The following is a 21,857-nucleotide window of genomic DNA, read 5'->3' on the forward strand; positions in this document are numbered from 1 at the left end:
AATAAATTGTTTAACGCTTTATTTTTCGGATTGTAGATATCTACTGCAAAGTAGCATTTACGTTAAAAAATCATTAAAATGTTGATTATTTGCATATTCTGTGTTTGGTGTTAAACTTTTTGACGTTAGTGTATATTAACTGTGTAGCGCGAAATGTATTTGCGTGGACGAAACCCGTGCCATCTATAGAAGTCTCGACCAGCAATAAATCTTGAATTTGTACAATTTTAGCAACTTCTATTCTCATATGTATTCGCCAATTCAAAGAAATTCAAAAGCAAAACAAAAGTAAGTAAACCACTGTTATTTGTAATTTAACCTCCTGAGTCCCAAAGAAACGTAATTTTAACTTTGATTAAATAAGTCAAGGTTCCAAATTCAAAAACAAAAACTAACAATTTTGGGACTTAGGAGGCTTCATCATCTGTTACATTTCCCCGCTCAGTCTGAACATAACGTTCAGGGCGCCGTTACTTCTATTGTAGAAGGGGACTTTTCGGTGAGAATATGTCACCGCGCCCGGCAAAACGTCCCATTTTGTGGCTTACGAAGACGAGACGAGACGATGATGGACGAGATTTGCTTGTATCTTTATACGAATTACCTGTCAAGGCGTTCTTATGGCAAGCGACAAAGTGGGATCTTGCCAGCCGCGGTAACATATTAAGGATCGGTTGTACCAAACTTACCTTTAAAGCGTTCGCAAGATTTTATTGTACGGTTAAGCTCTTTCTCGCCTCTCAAAAAATACGATGGTACGGGACAGCGGTAACCAATCCCCATGCACGATTAATAACGTAAAGAACATTAAACAAAAATCAGTACCCATAGAGCTTAAATTGGTACTCCTCAAGCTGTTCGAAAGTGATGGAAACCTTCGTTTGTAAGCTCATAACACATGCTGTTGGAGTTAGCTCGCTCGAGTTCGTGCGCCGTACGTGTGGTTTCCAAAGTTCTTGCATTTTGCAAACTGAAACAACACGTAGTTAGCACAAGTTTGTCTGGAGAATAACACACTATATTAACATACATATAGCCATATAGTTACTAAGAGATATAGAGATTACTCTAGCAAGATTTGCCTGTTTGTCTTTTTTAAATGTCTGTCCAACAAAAATAGCGTATTATTATAAGGGTTTTTTTGTGTGTTGAACATAAAAGGGGTCTAAATTACGTAGATAAATCTTGGTAACAATTTAAAATACAGCAATTCACAGAACCTAAACATCCAAAAAAGAAAAATAATTCAATCTAACCATGTAACCATGTATCCTTTTTTAAATAAAATACTTATTCTCATTATCGCAAAATAAAAAAGGGCTCGCCTCATTTAAATATTAGGGTAAAGGCAACATATGACTATGTGCATGTATATTGTGCAGTCATAGACACAATTGTTTTTAACCCTATTCCAATTAGATAAGGTTGAAAATGGCTTGTGTCAATGAATTGGGAATGTTTTGTATTCACCGTGTCTGATATGACGTAATATTATGTTACTATGACTACCGTCGTGTATACCCGGTAAACAAAAGACGGTGGACGTCATTAATGCCGGCATGACCGAAAGCGAATATGGCGTCATACGGCCCAATTAGAACAATGCACGTAAGATGCCACAGCGATACGATACCGATCTGTCAGTGTCAAAAGTGACGTTTTTGTTTAAAGAAATGTCACTTTTAACACTATCATTTAGGATGACATTCCCACGTTTTATCATTACAAATGATATGCAGACAGCAATTGCTGCATGCAGAGTTAGCTTTCTCTTAACTCCTAGCTTTCTGGGTTTTTTTGATAGAATCATGTCAGACAGTTGACTTTTTGGAATTTTTCATATTGCTCCCCATTCATCATCTTTAATAATATTTCATTCAGATTTCTTAAATACATATTTATACTTTTTGAGATATTGGCGAAAAAGTAAATGTCTTCTTTTTTCTGCCTTTCCTTGTCTACAGCTTTTGAAATTTTTTGTGTGCTAATAAACGCATCGAATACATTTTTCTATACTTGATTTCAAATTCAATGAGGTATCATACGTATTTTTTAGGACTAGAATCTCTATTTTTCACCATTTGAACTTGTCGAGTAGACTATACATAGGACATTATGTATAGTATAGGATATTATTACACAAATTGACTAAGTCCCACAGTAAGCTCTATAAGGCTAGTGTTGTAGGTAGTTAGACAATGATATACATATATTTATATATATAATTATAGAAATACCTAATTACATAGAAAACACCCATGACTAACCGTCCTCTACCGTTCTCTACCACTTAAATAAATACTCTTTTTTTCCTTTGGGACAGTAGACCAGACCTAATAATTTACTGCCAAGGACTGGGCCCTTTAATGCAATTACTGAACGTAATTTACTGCATTTGTACTATTACTTACGCAAAATTACTTGATACGAGACTGGTTTTATAGAACAGGTAGATTACGTAAACTAGAATAAGGTGCAGTTGAGGTTAAAGATATTTATAAAAGAAATTATAATAAATTCAAACAATACGCATTGAAGACGATGCAGAGGAGTCAGTTTTTGGATTGTCTTTCGTTTTAAGAGGGAGGAATAGCTTTGCGATCCTATCGAAATAACGGTACTTTTTCTATAAAATTCCATTTAAGGAGAGAAAACGGTTTCCAGTAAGTAAATGTTAACAAATCACATTGACTTTGATCTCGATCGCTTCAGCATAATATACAGTTTGTTTATTTAGGGACCCGCAATAATTTACGGGCGGAATATGTAGGTCATACTGAGCAAATTTTACTATGGGACCAACCTCAAAATCGCGAAAAAAAAATATACTCTCCCGGCCGGTTTCGACCACGGCGACTGTTTCAGCTCCGTCGAATACGTTGGTGTGCTCGCAAGTGGCTCGCGTAGCCGATTTTATTTGCGAAGACCCGTGCACACGACGGGCAAGAAAGCACACCATTCACGTAATTGTACGTAATAGCCGCTGGTGGGCGGGCTTTCAGCTCATCCCGTCTGACATCGAGTTCCACAAGTCGACGGGATTCAAAATCACTGGTTTGCTTAACTACGAAAGATCTCCACACAGGGCGGTCGGCCGCCTGCTTCTCCCACAGAAACGGGTCAATGTTGCAGCTCTTCATGTGGCGCTTAAGCACATCTTTATACCTGAGCAGTAGAATATGTAGGTCATACTGAGCAAATTTTACTATGGGACCAACCTCAAAATCGCGAAAAAAAAATACATTTGTAACAAACGAATAAAGCCAAAATATTGGTACAAGTATTCGTTTTCATCAACACAATATCTCTGGCATACCTAAGGCCTTGATCACACGTATCGAGTACACTGGCGAGAGTACGGCAGTTTCTATACTCCGTACGTGTGATCAAGGCCTAAGGTAGGTAGCAAATAAACACCGTACTGGAAACGTTGAAGGTTACTTTGACAACGTACAGTCGCCATCAGATATATCGGAGCGGCCGAGGTGCTCACAAATATCTGAACACGCGTCTATTGTCAAGTAGTTAAGAGTGCGTGTTCAGATATTATTGAATTGTCTTCGTCGACGTTAAAATTTGTTTATCAGGGCAATAATGTAGTTCTAATAATAGAATTGCCTGTGTCGTTGTCAGACCGGGAATGGACTCGTCACGGGCATGGTTCAGTTAATTGTCATACGCATCCGGAAATAGGGACCCATTAGTGGTCCATCGATCACTTCCGGTTTATGGGGAAATGTATTAATTAAATCTTTGTATGCTTTTATGCTGGATAGTCATGATATTTTTTATGTTCTTTAAATAAATTGTATTAAACAAATGAATAATTTGGTTTTGGTGACCCATGGCCAATTTACTATTTACTTATCATGTTTTTGTTCCAATTTCGTAGGTACTAAAATAACAGATGGAACCGACATATTTTCACGTGCCGTCGAATTTCTTTAATGAAAGAAATTTATCTAATTATTTAACAGCTGATAATAATTTAAAAGTAATTGAGATTATAAAATAACAACGAAATATTAGTCAAAACTGAGTTGGACTTGCGTTCACTTGGCAAGCACTTACGAGTAAACGATAAGCATTTGCAATTTCAAATGTTGTTGGTGCTCTACTTGCTTTTGTTTTCGCAAATGGACATCGTCTTCAAATAAATACACTCAAAGCCAACAAGTTGTTCGACTTCATGGTTCGTAAGCGTTAAGGACGACTCACTTTAGACCGCTTACGGCGCTTCGTTTTCTATGGAAAGCGTCACGTGAACACCGACGTGACGCTTTCGATAGAAAATAAAGGTCCGGCCAGTACCCTGGTCTAACGTGAGTCATCCTTTAGAGCGATTAAATGTAACTACTACTGACCGCAATGATATCTCAATATTTTGTACGCAATTTTGTGATTCTCTTGGAACTTTAGTTTCATTTCACCTGCGGCTAGCTGCATAGTATTTTTCAAACTCGATGGATAGGTTGAAAGGTATCATCTCCATATAATTAATAAACTAAAAACGCTAATTTTTTTTAAATTTAATTGACGTGACCTGTCAGCGTACCCATCAACTTTTAAAAATATGACGAAACGAGTGTTTCATCGCAAATTATTTAAATTACTCAACAAAAGCACATTTTCTCGTTCAAGTTACTTATACAACAATCAACTAAACCTTTTCTTCTTTCCAGGAACAACTCCGACAACGCAAAGAGGCGGAGGAACGCGCGGCGGCCCAGAACGAGTTCTTACGCACCTCGCTCCGCGGGTCCAACAAGCTCCAGGCGCTGGAGTCCACGCCCAGCGGTGGGACCGCCTTCGTCAACGATGCCTACGACCCCTACGATGACGAGCTGGACGGCGAGTCGACGCTTTACAACCTTGTTGGTAAGTTCTGTTTCAAATGAAGCCCATGATGATGATGGTGGTCTAGGACAAGTTCCTACACATCTTGCTCCGCGGGTCCATCAAGCTCCAGGCTCTGGAGTCCTCACCCAACAGTGGGACAGCTGGATGGTCAGCACACGCTTTACAATATTGTTAGTAAGTTCTGTTTCAAACGAAGCCTATGGCCAACGACGATTGTGGTCTACAACGAATTCTTACGCACTTCGCTCCGCGGGTCCAATAAGGCCCTGGAGTCCACGCCCAGCAGTGGGACAGCTGGATGGTGAGTCCATGCTTTACAATATTGTTTTAAAGTTCTGTTTTAAGCTCATAGGCCTATGATGGGCCAATCCAGTGGCCTGGCCAAGAGGACAATTGTTAATAGACAACGCGAAACAAAACTTTAACAATTAAATACATACCTAGGGCAGTAAGGTATATGTCACAGATCACATGTAATGTTGACGAACATGTGATTTGAGGCTTTTTTATTTACTGGCCGAGGTGTGTATACTATTTGTGTGTCCGACAGCGCTGGAAAGAGATCGCTCTTTAGCGATAAGACCGCCCATTGTCTACCGTAGTCTAAGTTGTGTGTTTGATTTGTATGTCATTATGTTCTTTTCATATTGGTGAGCAATAAATAATATTTGTGTTGTATTTTATTGTATTGAAAAAAAAAATTAACAATATGATTGAGGAGGTGTGACGCAGAGTACGAGGGCTTATAAATTACATAATTTAAGGTAGCGCCGTTTTTACCAGTTTTACATGTATCCCTTGCATCAACTTCAATCTTCACATTCCGTAATAAAATACTATAATTTTTGCTCAATAATTTACAGCATATAGACTCATTAAATTATGCAACTATTGACCTATATGTGAATCATTCACATGAGTGGTTGTCAAAGGCTGTCTAACACCTAGACCGCTGGTCCGTTTACAACGAAAACAATATTCGCAGTAGGTTTACACTTTCAGACCGATGACCTACTACTATAGTTTATTGCTTCTAATGTGCCTTCCTGTCTTTTTCTCTGTAGTATTCTCACGGAGACGAAATCACATACCGAATCAGTTTCTATCGTCTAAATTTCTTTCTTCCATTTTTTATCGTCATAAACAATAAAGCTAATGAAAAATACGAGTAGTCCATGGAATTGGTACATTTTACCTAACATCAAATAAGGTAGTTCTGTTTTTTTAATATGTTGGTAGTGATGAAATGGTAATAACAAATCCAAGTTTTCGACCTCGAAGGCCCTTGGGATCATTGTAAAGTACATAAAAATCCATTCAATTTTAGGATTTTTCAGTTTTTGTAAAAAAAAAAACACCGTAACTGGAGTTACGGCAAAAGTTACTATTCACACTTTCAAGGAGATGAAATTTGCAATTAATTGACAAAATAGTCTTAATAGTCTTAGTGGGTCAAATCGTTTCTACGGCTCCTCAAAGGTTTGCAAAATTTTGAGCTAACTGTAACTACAAAAAAGGTTGTACCAGCAGTTGTGGTTGCAGGGAAGCAGAACTCAAATGCTCAGATGTTTGCAACTACAGCAATGGTCATATACCAGACCGGAGATGTGTGCCGACATTGAAAAACCATTCATTGATGATCCACCATCAGATGACGATTTCGACCTGCCTGATCAGGTTGACGAAGAAATGGTACCACATACGCTGGGTGCAAAAGAAGTGCTGTGGATTCAGAGGACAAGCGTGGTCCAACAAATATATACAAGAGATGCGAGTTATAACAAGTTCCCTCACTGTACTGTATATTATACACACAATGATCCGAAGGGCTTTCCAGGTGGAAAACTTGGATTTGTCATTACTATTTCATCACTAATAACATATATAAAAACAGAACTACCTCATTTGATGCAAGGCAACACCTCTTCTTTGGTACGATTTCCATGTACCTATTAGAGTTGTTATACCGTTATTTTATCAACTTAATTTAAATAATAATGTATATCATTAATAAGGATAGACATAACATTAGAAACCTTATTATCTTATGGTAATTTCGCAGTGTAGGCGGCGGCGGTAACAAACCGTGCAAACCGAGCAGATCGGACATCAAACATGATTTACATGATCAAAATTGTTTTCCCACAACTTTCAAACCTTGAACTGTTAATGGTGATATAATACGCCTATGCCATTTATGGAGGGTCAGTAAACTTGTTTCGTCATAAAATAACGTAGACCATATGCGATTTTGTTTTATAATTAGATTCGTATTGTTTTGTGTGTTAATGCATTTCCATATTTATCTGGGTTGCCATATGGTATCGCTATCATTGTAAACTACATTATGGTCACGACTCGATTGTCATTTATTTGTCACGACTTTAAGGCGTTAATTAGGTTAATACTTCAGTGTTCGTTGTAAATTAATCTGTACCTGTTTTGTTACTGCACACTTGCAATCACGACGACAATTTCTTAGCTGCAAAACGTGAATGTCGTCGAGTCCAATATAACTACCTAGTGGTACGCCACATAAAACAGACATCAGGCGCTTATCACATTACACAATATTTTATTCGTTTTATTACGCTATCTTCTTTGGGTATACCAGTATTCTAATTATCTTAGTATAACTAAAATACCAATACGTATTACGTACGTATTTATTTTATTTATTTTATTTATTTAACACAGTGCAAACTTACAGTACTACACCAATTCGCTTACACACTAGAAAAAATAGATGTCAGGAAAATAAAAACATACAAACAGATAACAAAGAGAAAGAGATTAAGAATTTAAGAAGTTCTACGGATACCATAAGCCGTTATTTTCTTGACCAACACGGGGATTGAGACTATATCAAAGGTTCTCGTCAAACTCAAGAATCAGGCATATTATAATTTTCCTCTGTTACGATGAGTTGGAGACTAACGATTTCTGTTAAATGAGTACTTTTGTAGCTATAGTCAAATAAAAAAAAAAAAACATTTTATTATTATTAATCGTATGGCATGCACAAAAGAAACATTATATCGGCGGGACTGGAGTATTTTCCTGCTAAGGGCACATCAAATACCTGTGTAGTTCACAACTTCACACTCCCTTATTAGCAACTCCTAAAATTATATTTACCCTTTAGATGTTTAAAAGCATGTATAATTAGGTTAAAAGTTAAACTGCCTTAATCAGAAGACAGAAGCTGGTTATCGAGTTCTTGTTTTAACGAGGCCAATTTACCCCGTCGTGCGAATATGTGACTAATTTAAACTCTGGGCTAATGGGTGTGTGATGTTTCCTAGAATCCATGATGCTAACATTTATGCCATTATCTATTCCAGCATCGTATATACCTAATCATGTATTTTATGTAATTACTGTTTAAATTCTGATATAATATTTCTGTTTTATTCTTGGAATGCTATAATCCTTCCATAATATCCACACAGCATTCTTAACAGCCACTAGAAAATTAGTTTCAACTTTTGTTGGAAACGGCAGGAATACTTACAGGAAACAATAATTTATTGAATAAGCAAGTTTTCCAATGGTAGCAGACCTACATGTGTGTCGACCTGTCACCTATAGTAAGTCAAATTGAAAACTTGCGTTACCTAATTAATAACGTTTACAAATCAGTTTTCAACAATCTCACTTTTAATCTCTTTTTTCCAGATTACCAAGAAGTATCAGCAGCGCTCACACGCATCCAAAAGGCGCTCGGCTCAGCCGGGGAGTCGGCGCTGGCGGCGCGGGTGGCGGGCGCGGCCAGCGCGCTGCTATGTCCGGAACTGCGGACCGCGCTGGGCACGAGGACCGCTGTGCTGACGGCAGCAAGGCATGAGCGGCCTGGGCTAGCACCGCCGGTTACACATAGGGCCACGGAGCGGCTAAAAGAAGTAAGTTCATGAGTCAAGTACGGCGAGCTGTAAAATTGCATTGACACATTATGAATGAATTCATTCATAAAGTGGCCATGCAAGTTTACGACTGGGTGTACATCAATCCGCGTGCAAAAAGCACTAGGTTCTGCTAGAAAGTCTCTGGCCTGACCTAAAGTTATCCCGTAAGATTTAAAGTACGTAAGGCTCTGGACGATGTCGTACGCTACATTTAACGCCAGGGAGGATGTAGGTAGGTAGTAGGTAGAACAACAATATTGCTAAAGAAACCATCGCTTCACACGGCGTACGACATCAGTCGGAGACCAATGCCCAAGGAAACAATTATTGAGGCGGCTTTTCTGACGTTTTGACTGATCGCGTTTTGTTATTGTTTCCATGGTATTCCAATCGTCTTCCACCTTTAACCTTCACGAGCTCATGCCACGTCGCTCACTCCTCAGCAGCCCTTTTGACATCAAGCATGGCTTGCGGATATTAACCTGTTGTTTCATTTCAGTGTATGGATGTAGTAGGCTCTCATACAACTACCGGCGGGGTGGCCGCGGCGCTCTGTGCGGAACTTTTAGCCGCACTGGGAGGTCTAGAGCTAGAGTCGCTTCTACAAGCACATGACCAAGCTGCAGCGCTGCTGGACCCGGCTAGCTTCACGAGGAAGAGAACTAAGGTATGCTTAGTCTCTGAAAGCACATCTGAAGTATCCATTTTTAATTGATTCTGAATGTTCCATGATTTATTCGCCGCTGGGAAGTTTGGAACACTTTTACAGGCGCTCATCATGCTGGCGGATTCTGCTAGCTTCACGAGGAAGAGAACTAAGTTTAACTCAGGCTAAACAAAGAAGAAAAACTAAATCCTCGCAAAGACTGCATTTTGAATTACAAAGCGTACCGAATTTAAGATTTTTACACTTATTCAGGTTAGGTCTCGATTGTATGTATTTCTTTTTTCCAAACACGATTAGCAACAGATAGTTCCCATCAAAAAACTGACACGCAAAACCAGCCATTCACCTGTGTGGATGCACAAAACTCACACAGGTACTAAACTGCCTTTTAAGCCTAGATTTTTTAAGAAACTTATTTATATTGTTCTCAGACTGGCAACAATCTAAATCACAAAGACGAGAAAGCTTTAACTGCGCCCGACGACCCCGGCGAGCACATCAAAATCATCAAAATAGAAAAGACTAATGAACCACTTGGTAAGTTCTTTTCTGATACCTACACCTACATGGGGGCCTAACCAAGTGACATTTCCCACCACCTCCTCATGGTCTTTCCTGGCTCACGCCTAGCCAAGTGACAGTTGATACAAAACACCACTCGAAAGTGTGTTGCAGGCACGTTGCAGACGTCCATAGGCTACGTTGACTGCTTACCATCAGGCGGGCCGTATGCTTGTTTGCCACCGACGTGGTATTAAAAAAAAAAGTAACTTCGTTGCATCTGTCATCCCGATACTTTTTTCTCTTTGATCGTCGTCGTCGACTCTATTAGCCCTTTTAGGATAGCAGGTATACTATATATAAGTTAAAAAAGGGAACAATAAAAAAAAAGATATTATAGCCTAGGCCATCTAAATTGTCAACATAAAATGACAAGAAATTCAAAACTTTTACAATTAACCTGAAATTAACAAAAAACCTTAACTGTCTTCTTTAACCAATTTATCGTCTCTTTCGAGTTGTGTTGAGTTCGTTGTTTTGCTTAAAGTATAACGATGTTTTATGTTGCATCATGTTATTCATCATGTTAGTCCTTAGACTACCTACATACACAATGTTGTGTGTTACATATAAAATGTTGTTGTTGCTAAGAAAATAAACGTTGATTTCAGGTGCTACAGTGAGAAATGAAGGAGAAGCGGTTATTATCGGTAGGATAGTGCGCGGTGGCGCGGCCGAGAAGTCAGGGTTATTGCACGAGGGAGACGAGGTAAGGAAAACCATAGCTAATAATGATTGTGAGGATGACGATTAATGTGATGACGTTGGCAAGAGCGATAGATAGTCACAATGGAGGGGTATGTGTTAATATAAATGATACAATTTATGACGATGAAGAATAGGGTGAAGATTAATAAGATGACGGTGACAATGATAAAGGCGATGTTGCTATAACAAAAATAATAAAGTTTATGATGACAATTATTATGGTTATTAAGTAAATATTAATGAATTTATCTCGTTGATGATGATGATGACGACAGTGAAGACGACGATGCAATATTTTTATTTATTTATTTAAGAAATGAACAGTCGTTTACAAACAATTTTACAAAAATATTTCTACAATTAGACCAAACTCCAGGTCTTATTGTATTTATATTATTCTATATGATGTTTTGGAATATGAAGGTAACATTAGATGAGGTTGAAATGATAAAATTTACGCTGAAGATGAAATTACTTTAATATAAATTGAAATGCCATGAGTATAGGCAGTACTAAAGAAAAATTACAAAATTAGTGTTAAAAACCAGAAATCTTTATTGAACGAGTTACTGCCATTTCATTGGCATTAATTCGTTAAATAAAGATGGGACAATTAAGTTTCCATGAAAAGATAAATGAATGAACGATGATTTTCGATTTTTTACAGCTTTTAGAAGTAAACGGCGTAGCCATGCGTGGCAAATCAGTCCACGAAGTGTGTCAAGTGCTGGGCGCGCTGTCCGGCACGCTGGCCATGGTGGTGGCGGCGCGCGGCGAGCGCGTGCGGCCGCCCGCGCCGCGCGTGCTGCACGTGCGCGCGCACTTCGACTACGACCCCGAGGACGACGTGTACATACCGTGTAGGGAGTTAGGTGAGTGTCCTTGTACTGCTAAGTGCTGGGCGCGCTGGCCGGCACGCTGGCCATGGTGTAAATTCCGTGGTCATGGAATATTGTTGGATTAGTGTTAAAATGCAGAAGATCTTAGAGGTTCCGATGCTTAATTTCTGATAATTTTGACCCGTGTAGGGTGGGGTGCGCCTTATATGGTGATGAAACCGCCAGTAAAATCTTTCAGTCCTTTTATTGTCATCTTATAATCAGGATCTAACCAGCGATCTTTCACAGGTATCAGCTTCCAGAAGGGCGACGTATTGCACGTCATCAGCAGAGAAGACCCGAACTGGTGGCAGGCGTTCCGCGAAGGCGAGGAGGACCAGACGCTCGCCGGCCTCATTCCTAGCCAGGCCTTCCAACACCAGTTAGTATTCATTGTAACTTGACCATTTTGGCCAACCTTTAATTAAAGAAGCCAAAAGATTCCTCGAGGCTAAATAGTCTTAATGATTTTGGCTAGAAAAAAAATGCGAAAAATTGAAAGTTGAAAGCCATGAATAGTTTGGTCGGTTCATAGGTAGGTACTAAAGTGTTCATCGCCCATACGTACATCACAATTAAGTTTACCTACACACCTTTTTCTCCTTGTCTATATCGTTATTTTACCTTGACTGTAGATTCTGATCAATTGATCATATCCTGATCCTGTCTGGGTAATTAATGGTTAAAATCCTATCGAGGTTACCAATAATTTAATACACCTTGTTGAATTCAGAGTTTTTGATGCGGGATTTGGAAAGCGACTACTTCTAACCTAATCGTGTCCGATTAAACGACATGTCTTCTTTACGAAACTAACACTGTCGGGCATTAATATTATGCATTATTCCGTCTTCTTCTTTTTTCTTTAATATTTTTATAAGATTTTCCCAGTGACCACCTACATTATCCACAACTTTGCTAATTCAACACCCTGATATTCCTAATTGCAGACGGGAGTCCATGAAGCTGACGTTAGCCGGTGAAGTAGCGGCCCGGGACAAGCCGCGGAAGGGCGGCACGCTGCTCTGCGCCAAGAAGCCGCCGCGCAAGAAGAAAAGCAAGAAAGCCACCAGCGAAGCCGGGTATCCGCTGTACTCCACTTCCACTGGCGAAGGTGAGGGTGAGGCTGTTGTTCATATTACTGTTCATGTTATGTATTTAGGTATGCACTCGTCTGACGAATGATGGGTGGATGTACAAATCTTCTGAAGAAGGGAACAGAGCTGCAAATTTTGTTGGCTATGACTGGTGATGGAGATTTAAACATTTGTTTTATCCGTATGCTTCAACTTCAGAAAATATGTATGGCTGTGCCTAAATTACCGAGCTAATTTTTATAATAAAGTCAATCGATTCGTCTATATTCCTTGGTGGCATAATCCATGGTTGGTAACGGTTTTGCAAACGTTTTTTTGCTTGTGGACTGGTCTTCGTGAAGTCTTGCTATCTTTGCCATCACAATAAATCAGGTCTTGACTCATTAAAGTCAACTCTTTGTTTTGTTTTTGTTTTGTACACAACTATCCGTATTTCTGTTTTATAAAATAAACCTTCTTCCAGATTACGAACAAGAAGAGATCCTAACATACGAAGAAGTAGCGCTATACTACCCTCGCGCGTCACACAAGAGGCCGATAGTGCTGATCGGGCCTCCTAACATCGGCCGGCACGAGCTCAGACAGAGACTGATGGAAGACAGTGAGAGATTCGCAGCTGCCGTACCACGTAAGTGTCTCGCTAAAAGTTACGTCAGGAAATTATCAGATCAAGATCCATACTTCAAATAGTTGTACTTAATTAAAGTAAGTATAACAAGAACCAATTATATTCCTGTTACACATCATCTGCTACGTCTTCATCATTACTCTCCTTTCCACCTCTCCGTCTTCAACAATAGATTTCTCAGGAATCTTCTCCGATATTGCAGACACGTCGCGGCCCCGGAAAGACCACGAGGTGCCGGGCCAGGACTACCACTTTATCTCTCGCACGCAGTTCGAAGCCGACATACTCAACAGGAAGTTCGTCGAGCATGGAGAGTACGAGAAGGCTTATTATGGTAAGAACAACATAATAACACACTCACTAAGCCTTTCAAGATTACTTTGAAAATTGGGAACGTGTGCCGACGTGACCATGTAGCCAAAGGCTTTGGATCTTTTTTAATTGTGAATACCGAATACATCAATTTAAATCTTGACGGATATCGGATGCCTTGTTCACTTATTTTGTAGTATGACATTATTTCAGTGTACGATGCTCAACTCACCAACTTTATCACTACTTACCGTCTTTATTATTAATGAGATAGCCACAGCGTTAAGTTCCATTAAATGTAATTTTTTTTACGTTAAGAGTCGAGTATACAATACAGAACAGTATATACCGACGAACGTAATTTTCTCAATTCAAAAATAACACCGGCTTTCTGAACTGCCGACGGATATTAAACTCTTTGTCAACAAACACCTAATATATACTTAATCAAGTCTTTCAATATTCCAGGCACATCCCTAGAAGCAATCCGCGAAGTAGTCAACTCCGGGAAAATCTGCGTATTAAACTTGCACCCGCAGTCGCTCAAGATCTTGCGGACGTCGGACCTAAAGCCCTACACGGTGTTCGTGGCGCCGCCCAGTTTGGAGAAACTGAGACAGAAGAAGATTAGAAATGGAGAGGCTTTTAAGGTATATTTTGTTTCAGTTAACTAAGAAAGTTATTAAAGTAGGTAAACCAAATCCGTCTAATCTTGAAAGTTTTCATTTCTATTTAAACCGTCGAAAAAATAATTTGTACTACATGTATCACATGAGACGATTTATCAATTATTTCGAACTTTGATGCTGTCAGCGTTCGGATGAAGCGTCTCGATCCGAATATAAGTCAACAACATCAGAATAGAGAAACCTGAAACTTTGATAAGACAGCAGCCGTTAATTGATAATAGGTTGTTAGATAGGTTATATTAGAACAGTAACATATAGACCATTTCAACCAGTTTTTGTATCTCACAAGAATTTTATTCTAAGCCCTACATGCCTCAAAAATACCTTATTGTGTTTGTATACAGGAGGAGGAACTAAAAGAGATAATAGCAACAGCGCGAGACATGGAGCTGCGCTGGGGCCACCTGTTCGACATGATCATCATCAACAACGACACGCAGCGCGCCTACCAGCAGCTGCTGAACGAGATCAACAGCCTGGAGCGCGAGCCGCAGTGGGTGCCGGCGCACTGGCTCAAGCACACCTAGCACGGCCGGCGCGGCGGCGCCGCCGTCGCCGCTCCCGGGAACACTGGCCCGACCGAGCTCGGTGGCGCGATCGACGCGTTCAAATTCATCCTGGTCATAGGAATCATAAAGCGAATGGTTTTACATTTGCTCGTCTACCTCCACGACTCGTGGGGTCGGCTGCTCGGGCGGGATTCTAAAGTAGAAGTAGGTACTAGTGTCCGCGCTTCCTGTACGGAGCGGAGATTGTCCCCCGCGTGACTTTTTCTATCGTCGTGTTTTCGTGACGGTTTGGTGGTTTCGATTTTGGACCAGTTCCGTTCGATTGTTTTTAATGTCGTGTGTAGAATAAGGTGCGATGCTTATGAATGAATAGAAGTTGTATAAAATGTACGAGAGAAATAGAGTCATATTTATTATCAGTAATGATAGTTGACCACGTTTCGTAAGTCGATAGTCTCCATTTCATAATTTACTGGGCAATAATATTCATTATCGTCGGATTAGGTTAAGTTTGTGCATACGTGATGTATAAATAAGGGATTTGTCATACGTGACGCGGATTTTTTTGGATATTAACAAAATATACTGCCTTACTCAATAAAAAGTTATGTAATTTTAATATCGTACGGAATTTTGGGCGTCAACCTGTTAGAAATAGGTAGGTTATTGTAATAAATCATGCGAGTTTAATTTAAACTTTTTTCTTAGCCAGTGGTGGAATTATGTGACCATTCACTGGATAGAAATTGTTTAAAACTAAAAATAAATACTTTATTTAAAGCTATGGCAAAAAAATACATTTTGATTTGTGTACTGAAATTACTGTCCAATAGATCACCTTAATATTCCACCATTGTCTTTCATCTGTTATAGAAAATGAACACATTAAATTAAATATATAAGTCGTATTAAAGCGTACTAAAACACAATAAAACCGGCCAAGAGCATGTCGGGCCACGCTCAGTGTAGGGTTCCGTAGTTACTCTTCCGTCACAATAAGCTAAACTGGAGCTTAAAGTATAGTAAATTGTTAACCAAGGGATGAAACGGTACCTTTCACCCGAATTAAACAAATAGGCATTTCATTTTAACAATACCTAAGTGCGTGCTATGCAGTTCGCTTAACATGCGTCCCCTGAATGATACTGGAATTACGACTTTATGCCCTCGCAATAAGGATCCATTTTCAATTTGTAAATCGGTTCTGCAATTATAATAAGGTTGGACCGATTTACAATTGATTTTACGTGGCCAACCCTTGTTCATATATTTAATTACCGTTTGAAGAGTTGAATCGACCTCGGTAGCCCTTTTAATGTCATGCGCGGTTACCGCCGATGAAAAGTATGAAAGTAAGATGAAGAGTAAGTCTTTTTACTATGAAGGGAAAACTTTTTGCGATAACTCAAAAACAGCTAAACTGATCATGCCCGCTATAGTTTTCATTTAATGTCTTTCTTAAGCTCTACTTCCACGATTTTTTTCATATTTTTTGGACCTATGGTTCAAAAGTTAGAGGGGGGGGGACACATTTTTTTCTTTCGGAGCGATTATCTCCGAATATATTCACTTTATCAAAAAATGTTTCTTGAAAACCCCTATTAGTTTTGAAAGACCTTTCCAACGATACCCCACACTCTAGGGTTCAAGTGAAAAAAAAAATTCACCCACACTTTACGTGTAGGGGAGGTACCCTAAAAAAAATTATATTTTTAAATTTTATTGTACAGTCAGCATCAAAAGTAGCGGATCAAATAACGCTTCATAAGTATCTACCATTCTGCAACAGCTTAACAAAAAGTGATGTCTTTAATATAGAACAACTAAGACTGTAAAAGATATACTTTAGGTAAAAGATATACTTTAGAAATTTTATTGTACAGTCAGCATCAAAAGTAGCGGATCAAATAACGCTTCATAAGTATCTAACATTCTGCAACAGCTTAACAAAAAGTGATGTCTTTAATATAGAACAACTAAGACTGTAAAAGATATACTTTAGAACGCGAATTCTAGAAATTTATTTATATTTAGAAAAGCTATCCCGAATATCAGATACTTTTGGCGCGTTGTTTCATCCGCTACTTTTGATGCTGACTGTACGACTTTGTCGGCTTTATTGATTTATATATCCATGCCAAATTTCAGCTTTCTAGCACTAACGACCACGGAGCAAAGCCTCGGACAGACAGACAGACAGACAGACAGACAGACAGACAGACAGACAGACAGACAGACAGACAGACAGACAGACAGACGGACATGGCGAAACTACCTAGTTGACTACGGAACCCTAAAAAAGATACTTATCAACCTACAAATCTCATGGCAACAATAAGTACCTATCTAATAGCAAGTCTACTCTAGGTAAATAGATACTGCGCTTCGAAATAGTAGCCATTCGTTTGGTATTTCTGTCATACAATAATATTAGTAAATCTCTTATTCTAAAGCAAACCTCTTATAAGTAAACTATCACCGATCTTAAAAGATTGTTTGAATTATATAAATATGATGTCAAGGTTATACACGATAAAGGCGAAACGTTGTATATTACGCTTCAATATGACTTACTTTTCTTTTCAATGTGTTTCAACAGCATTTGTAGCTAACTTTGGCTGCGTATGCGGATATTAAGTCGATAACTCACTTGGGTAGGTGAAAATAAGAGAGAAACCTTTTGCTGTAAGAGTCGTAGATTATTGTTTAAAACAGGGCATGTAGTTTTATCACTTGAAACAATAATTCCTTCCATCTGGGCGTAGCGAAAATAAATAGATGGCGTGGTGATAAACCTTTTTTACGGGCGCGGGCCTCATTTATAAACTTACAAGTTTACCAGGTGAAACTGGCAACATTGCACAAAAAGCCTCTCGTGATTGATCAACTGAGTGTCAATTGTGTCAATGTTGCCATTATAGGGCAAATTAGTATCTGTAAGGCGTTATAAAAGTCATAGTGAGTAAATAGGACGCACGCTGTCAATAATACTGATGAAGTCGTATTATATCCCCTGTAAATGGATAAATATAAGCGATCATTCATTACTAGCGAATTCACATGTGAATTAAGACTATTCCTAATATTAACAGATGACGCTATAGAGTGTCGAACACCGTCATGATCTACCTGTAATACTACTGGAGTCTCAATGTATTTCAACCATTGCGCGGCCAAAGTCAAAATCGGTAGCTAGTATTTACGCAGTAAATATATTTGTCCATTTAAAGAAAGACTTTAAAAATCAGAATTCAACTGTTTGGTTTTTTAACACGGTCTGTCGTTCATTAAAAGGTCGCTTAAGAAGTGTAAGTAAAATAAAGGCACGATTAATAAAAATAGAGATGTCGAGAAACCAGGCTGTTATGAACTATTATTCAATAATTTGTCAACGTTATTTTCGATGGTTTTCTATGTAATGAAGTACTTAATAACTTGATGTTTGCCAAACAAAAGACTTCACAGGTGACACTATGCCAAAAAGAAGTTGACTGTAGCATAAAAATCAACTGGTAACTTTTGTTGCGATTGCGGCATCATCTTGATGTCGGAGAAAGAACCTTTCATTACACACACAGATAGACCCTATAGGTAACACAAAAACTATCTGACACGTTTTCGTATAAAAAGTGCATGTGAAAGTTACCAGTTGATGATTTCATAGATCTAGAAAAAAATATTCTTTGTTTTTTCCGTGGGGGATGCGATGTGTTGTATAGCTGCATTTTTTTATTTTCGAACATTGAAATGTCAGTAGCAAACATTAGGCATTTTTAACACTTATCAAATATCCGTGATAGTACCTAAATCTATTGAATAATTCATTCTGTAATCGTATGTTCAAGACGTTGCGCGTAAAATAAATGGTAAAAAAAAAACTAATAATATTTAAGGTGGCTAGACAATATCTGTTGCAATGACACTTTCAATAGTTATCGTGTATTTACATGACAGTCACGTTCTGGCGCAACATGAACTGTCATTATGACTGACAGTGTCTATCCCCTTAGGCTTGCTCAGACAAGTCTTAAAAAACAATAAATGAATCGGAATTAATTAGATCAAAATAGTTAGTATCAATACCGCTAAAATGACACTAAGATTATACAATACAATACCTATTTCCCTATTGCCAAATTTATACTTTAGATCTTAAATAGGATTTTTGAAAAATTTCTCCAGTAGTCTATTGTGGGTCTTCTCTTAAAGAAATGAATTGGTGGTAGGAAAATTTAAAAAAAGTCTTTAAAAAAACAATAAATATACCGATCACTGCTGTTAGTGAGTAGAAAAGCAATAATTTGTATCCGTATAACCGATGCCTACTGTACAACGACATATCTGATTTTTATAGTACCTATTTCAAATAATAAAAGTATGTCTAATGGCACTGTTTCTAGAAGTGGTAAAACCAGGGACCATGCGAAAGTTTTATTTCTATGTACACATTTATTTTAAAAGTTGAATAAGAGCGCATCTTTTAGGACTTATTAACATAAACATATAAAGGTATGTGCAATAAAGATCTTTAAACAATGTAAGTACACGTTCTTCACCTAAAAAAAAACATTGTAGACTATTCTTATGGTCAGCATAAATTGCGAGTCGTTATCTGACATTAAAATAGCAAAATTATGTATGCTCAACATTCTTTCTTTGCAATCGTCTATCACTGGAAAAACTAAGTGTTTTAGATCTTCACAATTACCTAACAGAAACCTTAAGATACAGAAGGGAGTCTTCAAAAGTGTTCTGTTCTGTCAGTTTTGACATCAAATACTAAAACAAAATGGTCCCAAGACTAAAACTTCTAAAAATAGTGTCGTGCTACGTTATCGATTCCTTTTAGGCGCGTTTACCTCTTTACAAGATACTAGGGTAGTTGCGTTACTGTGTTATCGCTTGACCGATTCAGAAGTTTTTAACATTTATAGTCGTACTTATACATCACTATTTTAGATGGCGTGAATAAATGCAATACTTAAACTTTACGACACAATATTCTAAATGTCCGGTAATAAATGAGATAAATTAGATATAAACTTGGAGTTATTTTCATTACAATATATCTTGTAGATAGATTGTACGTTCCAAATAACTTAGTGCCAAATATTAGGCCGAAATAGGGTCGTTTCATTTTTATAGTAATCACAATTAAATATGTTCATTTATATTTGTATAGCTTGTTTTACCATTACCATTCCACGTTATGCTGATTTTGAGATCGTGTCATATGTTTTATTGTTCGACATAACATATTCATAACTTTGTATTCGTTTTTAAGTTTTGTGTTATTTTGACGAGTCATTTGATTTGTTTGTCGCGTACTCCTTTTTGAGGTTTCAACATCATAGTAGATAGATAGATATAGCTCTTCAGCGATAAGACCGCCTATTGCCTGCCTCTATTTAATCGATTGTATATTTTACTGAGGTGTGCCAATAAAGAGTATTCTGTCTATCTATCTACCTATAAATTACAAGCATCAAAGCGGGTAGGGTTTTTAATTAAGTATTTGGGTTTTAAATTGGTTAATAAGCAAAGAGACAAGGCTGAATTAACACCATACGATGGGTATTAGGGGACCAGTAGCCATCATCACCATCTTAAGCTGATGTAGTATAGAGGAAGTTTCCTTGCTAGCACCACAGCCTTAGATCCTGGGCCCTCTATGACCCATGTAATAGACAATTTATAATTCGGCCAGCCGTTGCTCAATAAAAAAGACAATTTCAAAAAATTCAGTCGTTGAAAGTCGACTACCCATATAATTTTTCTTTAATTTTTTAGCTGGCTGAACTATAATTATGACTATCTGCGTTCTACCAATTTTAAACTCATATATTTGCACTGAAAATATTCTGATGACTCGTTTTGGTAACACTGTAGTGGAATTAGATTATCGGAGGTAACCTGCAGGGGTGCTAAGTATTTAAATTAGACCATCAATATATCCCGAGTTTCTGTATTTGTATTTGTATTTGAATTATTGGCGCGGTGCATGCCTCAACTGTCATTAAATATTAGGTATTACAGGCTGTTACTTTACGAACTTACTATATATACAGGTTTTGTCATGCATCCGATCAATAAAACGTGGATTTGTCAGTTCATTGTATTGATATTATCTAATTTATAAATAGTCCTGTAAATAATTTATTAACAACTGAATAAATGATAAATAAATATTATAAATAACATGTTAATAGAGAACAATTTAATGTAAATAATAGAATATTAAATTTAATATCAGATATAACACTGGTTTTATTTGGTACCCTGTTATTTCATAACCTTTCTGGGCTTGCACACCACACCTAACACCATTTTCATTTTTATCACGAGCACGACACGACGTCGACGTCAACGTCATGTTGATGCTAAAGTATTATGATACTGCAATAATATTGACAGTATCACAAGTTAAGCAGGTACTTATCAATACATATTGATACTATGACTACCCAGAAAGCCAGTAAATCCAGGCATGGCAAAATATTCTAGAAATTGGTAAATACTTAAATAGGTCGAGAGAGCTATGGCTAAATGCTATGCCCTCAGGCAGCCCAAAGGGAGAAGGGATCCGCCAACTCTGTATTTAAAAAATCTTATACAGCAGTACGCTTGGATAGTGGATCGAAAATTGGATTTTCAAAAGCAAAGTTCAAAAAAGATATTACAAACATGTCTATCTATATTCTGATTGTCTCATATTATGTCTGTCTCGCATTGTTTATAATTCTTTTTTCGTAAAAATTTCATCCATTTTATATAGCCAATCTATTATACACCGTGTATTTTTTACGTTAATTTCAAGGGTGCATTCCTGAGCTTAAATTAAGTAACTTTCTCGAAGACATCGGTATTCTAATTAACTTCATTGCGGAGATAATCAATAAGAATTTTTTTCTTATAAGGCCCTTAGGAGCGTGTACACTTGCCTTTGGCCTGTGCCTGTGTACATATTGATTAGTGTTTAGCACGAGTTAATTCATTTGCAACTAAAGTTAAGTACTATCTCGGACTATCGATCGATGTTCGAA

The 21,857-nt window shown here is 37.9% G+C and overlaps 1 protein-coding gene across 5 annotated transcripts in view; it reads left to right on the top strand.

Annotated features, from left to right (window-relative positions):
- Window positions 1-21,056, top strand: part of LOC133525525 (protein PALS1) — a 233,490-nt gene extending 212,434 nt beyond the window's left edge. For 4 of the 5 annotated variants that reach the window (XM_061861791.1, XM_061861795.1, XM_061861794.1 and 1 more), the window contains 12 exons: window positions 4,683-4,878; window positions 8,539-8,762; window positions 9,265-9,432; window positions 9,864-9,969; window positions 10,605-10,702; window positions 11,369-11,573; window positions 11,829-11,961; window positions 12,530-12,699; window positions 13,140-13,304; window positions 13,507-13,638; window positions 14,085-14,266; window positions 14,650-21,056. In XM_061861791.1, coding sequence (XP_061717775.1) covers window positions 4,683-4,878; window positions 8,539-8,762; window positions 9,265-9,432; window positions 9,864-9,969; window positions 10,605-10,702; window positions 11,369-11,573; window positions 11,829-11,961; window positions 12,530-12,699; window positions 13,140-13,304; window positions 13,507-13,638; window positions 14,085-14,266; window positions 14,650-14,832 — 1,962 coding nt within the window. In that variant the 3' untranslated portion in view covers window positions 14,833-21,056. The remainder of the gene's footprint in view (window positions 1-4,682; window positions 4,879-8,538; window positions 8,763-9,264; window positions 9,433-9,863; window positions 9,970-10,604; window positions 10,703-11,368; window positions 11,574-11,828; window positions 11,962-12,529; window positions 12,700-13,139; window positions 13,305-13,506; window positions 13,639-14,084; window positions 14,267-14,649) is intronic. The other variant, XM_061861792.1, reaches the window with a different exon arrangement.
- Window positions 21,057-21,857: the final 801 nt, after the last annotated feature.

This window comes from Cydia pomonella, chromosome 15 (assembly GCF_033807575.1).
Source record: "Cydia pomonella isolate Wapato2018A chromosome 15, ilCydPomo1, whole genome shotgun sequence".
In the NCBI taxonomy this organism is placed as follows: domain Eukaryota; kingdom Metazoa; phylum Arthropoda; class Insecta; order Lepidoptera; family Tortricidae; genus Cydia; species Cydia pomonella.